The 5,146-nt window shown below is 38.4% G+C and overlaps 1 protein-coding gene across 1 annotated transcript in view; it reads right to left on the bottom strand.

Annotated features, from left to right (window-relative positions):
• Mex3c (mex-3 RNA binding family member C) overlaps window positions 1–1,831 on the bottom strand; it is a 90,603-nt gene extending 88,772 nt beyond the window's left edge. Inside the window, exon 1 of the mRNA XM_017795889.2 lies at window positions 1,773–1,831. Within this exon, the coding sequence (XP_017651378.2) occupies window positions 1,773–1,831 (59 nt within the window). The remainder of the gene's footprint in view (window positions 1–1,772) is intronic.
• Window positions 1,832–5,146: the final 3,315 nt, after the last annotated feature.

Here is a 5,146-nt window from a genome sequence, read left to right as displayed (position 1 = left end):
ATGTGGATTTCTTTTGTAGTTTCTGATTCTTGTGTGAGACTCAAGCCTTACTTTGTTGAGTTTAGGTCTGCTTCTTTTTGTAAATTTTATGTGCCTTTGTGGTTTATTTGTTGGGCATGAAAGGTGGTTGGTCTAGGCTTCAGGTTCTCTCTTTTGATTTTTTTATTGGAGTGGACAAATTGCTTTTGTCTTGCTGCTCAGCAGTTCCCACAGAGTTCCAAGTCAGATGAGGATCAGATAGATGCTCTCAGGCTTTCTCCTAAGGTCTGGATCTCTTCAGGAAAGCTGCTGGCCTCAGGAATTTTCCGGCTGGGCTGGCCTGGGTCCTAGGAGAAGAGGCTTAAGGACTCCTGGGAACTACAGGGAGGAATTGGTTTATTCTGGATGCAAAGGATCAGGAAGCAGTGGAGATTTTGGGCCAAGAGGTCAATCCAGAGGTCTGGGCTGCCAAGACAGGAAATGTGCCAGTCCCACTGCTAGGAGGAGAGATGGGGTGGGGGAAGCTGGGAGGGTGAATGAGGCTGGGGGATTCAAGGCACAGTGGGCACAGTTGCTGAACTTACCCAGGCAAGCTGCTGGCTCCAGGAAGCAGTGGGGCTGGGCCACCCAGAGAGGCAAAGTGAGGTGGGGACTAGAGGGAGGAATTGGTTTGGTCAGGATGCAAAGGATCAGGAAGCAGTGGAGAGTTTAGGCCAAGAGATCAGTCCAGAGGTCTGGGGTGCCAAGGCAGGAAAAGTGCCAGTACCACTGCTAGGAGGGGAGATGGGGTGGGGGGAGCTGGGAGGGTGAATGAGGCTGGGGGAGTCAGGGAGCAGTGGGCACAGCAGCCAAACTTACCCAGGCAAGCTGCTGGCTCACAGGTGCCTTTTTACACTGAGTTTTCTTGCTGGCTGGAACATTCATATTTTAAATATTCTGCACAGAGTGCTTCTGAAGATTGAATCTAGAAAAATCATCTTTTGCAATCATTTTAGTTGAAAGCTGTACTAGCTGTTCTATTTTCATGGAATATCATTTTTTTACTTGAAAGAACAATGGTCAGACATAGGCATTTATCAGATATTTTCTTGGAAATAAGCAAAATAAATTTGTTACTTCATGGAAAACAATTAACCAATCAACAAAATGAAAGGGAAATTACAGAGGAGGAAAATTGAAAAAAATAATTGCAAACTACATAACTAGTAAGAGCTTGGTACACAGTGGAAATAAAGGCTGGTGTATCTCTATCAGGGTAGAGATTCCTCAGAGAGCTAGAAATAGACCTACCACATGACTGAGCCATATCACTCCTGGGCATATATCCAAAGGACTCTGTATCTTACTACAGAGATACTTGTTCATTCAGGTTCATTGTTGCTCCATTTACAATAGCCAGGAAATGGAAATGACCTAGATGTTCATCAATGATGAATGGATAATGGAAATGTGGTACATTTATACAATGAAATACTATTTAGCTGTTAAGAAGAATGAAATTATGACCTTCACAGGTAAATGGATAGAAATGGAAATAATCACTCAGAGTGAGGTAACCCAGACCCAGAAATAGAAATGTTGCATGTTGTCCTAGTTTGGTTTTATGTTGTGATGAAACACTGACCAAAAGCAGTTTGGAGAAGAAAGGATTTATTTCACCTTCCAGCTTATAGTCTATCATCAAGGAGAGCTAGGGCAGGAGCTCAAAGCAGGAACCTGGAGGCAGGAACCGAAGCAGGGACCATGGAGGAAAACTGCATTACTGGCATGCTTTCTGTCCCTTGCCCACTTACCTTTTACAGTCCAGGCCCATCTTCCCAGTGATGGCAGTGCCCACAGTAGGTCGGGTCATCGTACATCAATTACCAACCAAGAAAATGTGTCACAAGTATGGCCACAGGCAAATCTCATAGAGAAAATTCCTCAGTTGAGGTTCCCTTTTCCCAGGTGTCTCTAGTTTGTGTCAAGTTGACAAAAACTAATCAGCATAATTGATCCCCTGTCAACATGATGCATGAATACGTTACTATTAAACCGTAACTTTTCTTGTTTATTGCAAAGACCTCATACTAACATCACAATATAAAACATAGTACAACTTAAAAAATAATATTGTTATTGATTCAAACCTGGATCTTCTGCAAGAGTAGCCAGTGCTCTTAAACCACTCTCTAGCCATCTCTCCAGCCCCCTATATTTTCTTTATTTATTCATCAGTTAATAAACATCTAGGTTTCCATTTCCTTTTGTGAATAGAAAAACAATGAACATGCATGAGAAGGTATCTCTGTAGTAGGATACAGAGTCCGTTGTGTATATACCCAAGAATGATATGGCTTAATCATTTAGTATGTCTATTTCTACCTTTTTAAGGAACCTCTTCACTGATTTCCATAGAGGATGTACCAGTTTGTACTCCTACCAGCAGTGAATGAGTGTTCTTCTCCCATATTCCAGCCAGAATTTGTCATCTTCTGTTTGTCAGATCTTAGCCATTCTGACAGGGGTAAGATGAAATCTCAATGTTGTTTTAATTTGCATTTCCTTAATGGCTAAAGATGTTGATTATTTAAACAATATTTCTTAGCCGTTTGTGTTTCATCTTTTAAGAACTCTCTGGTTCTTGCCCCAATTTTTAACTTTTTTTTTTTAATGTTTAGGTTTTTGAGTTCTTTGTATATTCTAGCTAACCCTTTGTCAGATGTGTACTAGCTAGTAAAGATTCCCATTCTGTAGGTTGCCTTTTCACTCAAATGCTGGTACCCTTTGCTGTGCAGAAGCTGTTTGGTTTTATGAGGTCTTATTTATCACTTGTTGGTCTTAAAGCCTGTGATATTCGGGTTCTGTTTAGAAAGTCCTTCCCTGTGCCTATAAGTTCCATTGTATTCCTATTTTCTTTTCTATCAGATTCAGGGCATCAGTTCTTATATTGAGATCTTTGATCCAGTTGGAGTTTCATTCTTCTACATGTAGCTATCCAGCTCAACCAATACCATTTGTTGACCATGTTGTCTTTCTCCAATGTGTAATTTTGGCCCCTTTGTCAAAAATCAGGTGGTCACAAGTGTGTGGACTTAAATCTGTGTCCTCAATCCTATTCCATTCATCATTATATCTGGGTTTTTGTGTTGTTATTTGTTTTGAACTTTTTGAGACAGTGTCTCCCTGTAGTCTCAGATGGCCTGGAACTCACTACATAGACCAGGTTGGACTCAGTCTCACAGAGGTCTGCCTGCCTCTTCCTCCTAAATACTGGGATTAAAGGTGTGTGCTACCATGCCTAGCTTAATGAGTCTGCTTTTATATCAGTACCATGCTGTTTTTAATACTATGTCTCTGTAGTATAATTTGAAATCAGGGATGGTGTTGCCTCCAGTTCTTTTATTATTCAAGATTGGTTTGGCTATCCTAGGCTTTTGTGTTTCCATATGAAATTTGAGATTACTTTTTAATTTCTGTGCAGAATTGTGTTGGAATTTAAATGGGGATTGTGTTGAATCTGTACATTCTTTTGATGGAATGGACATTTTCACGATATTGGTTCTACTGATCCATGATCACGAGAAGTCTTTCCATCTTCTGGTATCTTCATCAGTTTCTTCCTTCAATATCTTGAAATTTTATTCTTCAAGTCTGTCACTTCCTTGGTTAGATTTACTCCAAGATGTTTTATGTTTTTTGATTCTATCATGAATGGGATTATTTCCCTAGTTTCTTTCTCAGTATGTTTGTTGTTGGTATATAAGAAGGCTACTAATTTTTAGGTGTTAATTTTGTATCCTGCTACTTTGCTAAATGTGTTTATCAGCTATGGGAGTTTTCTGGAGGGGTCTTTAAAGTATAGAATCGTATCATCTGCAAATAAGGACACTTTGACGTCTTCCATTTCAATTTGTAGTTCCTTCATCATCGCCTTCATAGCTAATACTAGAGTATTATATTGAACAGGATGGAGAGAGTGAACATCCTTGTTTTGTTCCCGATTTTAGTGGAAATGCTTTGGGTTTTTTTTTTTTTAATTTAGCATGGTGTTGGCTATAGGGTTGTTATATATTACCTTTATTGTGTTGAGATATGTTCCCTGTATCCCTATATGCTCCATGACTTTTATCATGAAGAGGTGTTGGGTTTTGTCAAAGGCCTTTTCTGAATTGAAGGAGGTGATCATGTGGTTTCTGTCCTTAAGTCTATTTATGTGGTGGATTACATTTATGGATTTATATATGCTGATCCATCCCTGCATCTCTGGGATGGAATTTACTTGATCATGGTTGGTAATCTTAATGATGTGTGTTTGACTTGGTTTGTAAGTATTTTTGCATTTATGTTAATCAGAGAGATGGGCCTATAATTTTATTTTTTCTTTGGGTCTTCGGTTTTGGTATCAAAGTAATATTGGCTTTGTTGAAATAATTTGGAAGCATTCCTTTTTTTCTATGTTATGGAGTAATTTGAGGAGTATTGATATTAGTTCTTTTTGAAGTTCAGTTAGAATTTTGCACTGAATCCATCTGTCCCTGGGCTCCTGTTAGTTAGAAGATTTAAATTACTGCTTCTTTAAAGATCTCTTTAAATTATTTATTTCATCTTGATTTAACCTTTGTAGGACATACATATCTAGAAATTTATTCATTTATTTTAGATTTATCATGGACTATAGATTTTTTAAAGTATGACCTTATGATTTTCTGAATTTCCTTAATGTTTATTGTAATGCTTCCCTTTTCATTTCTGATTTCATTAATTTTGTTACTTTTTCTGTTTCTTTTGGTTTATGTGGCTAATGGTTTATCAATTTTGCTAATATTTTCAAAGAACCAACTCTGTTTTGTTGATTCTTTGTATTTTTTTTTTCAGTCTTTTTGAGACAGGGTCTCCCTGTAGCCCCAGCTGACCTGGAACTCACTATGTAGACCAGGCTGGCCTCAAACTCACAGAGATCCACCTGCTTCTGCCTCCCAATTGCTGGGACTAAAGGCACGCACCACCATGTCTGGCCTGATTCTTCGTATTTAAAAAAAATTGAAATTTCATCCCTGATTTTTATTTCTTCCCATCTACTTTTTTTAGGTTGTTTGTTTGTTTGTTTTTTGTTTTTCCAAGGCCTTCAGGTACATCTTTAATTTATTAATATGAAGTATCTCAAATTTTCTGATGTAGGCGTTTA

The sequence above is a fragment of the Nannospalax galili genome, unplaced genomic scaffold, assembly GCF_000622305.1.
Source record: "Nannospalax galili isolate Female #2095 unplaced genomic scaffold, S.galili_v1.0 scaffold489, whole genome shotgun sequence".
NCBI lineage: Eukaryota > Metazoa > Chordata > Mammalia > Rodentia > Spalacidae > Nannospalax > Nannospalax galili.
Note: the sequence above shows the minus strand (reverse complement) of the source record. Positions and strands in the feature narration are given on the sequence as shown.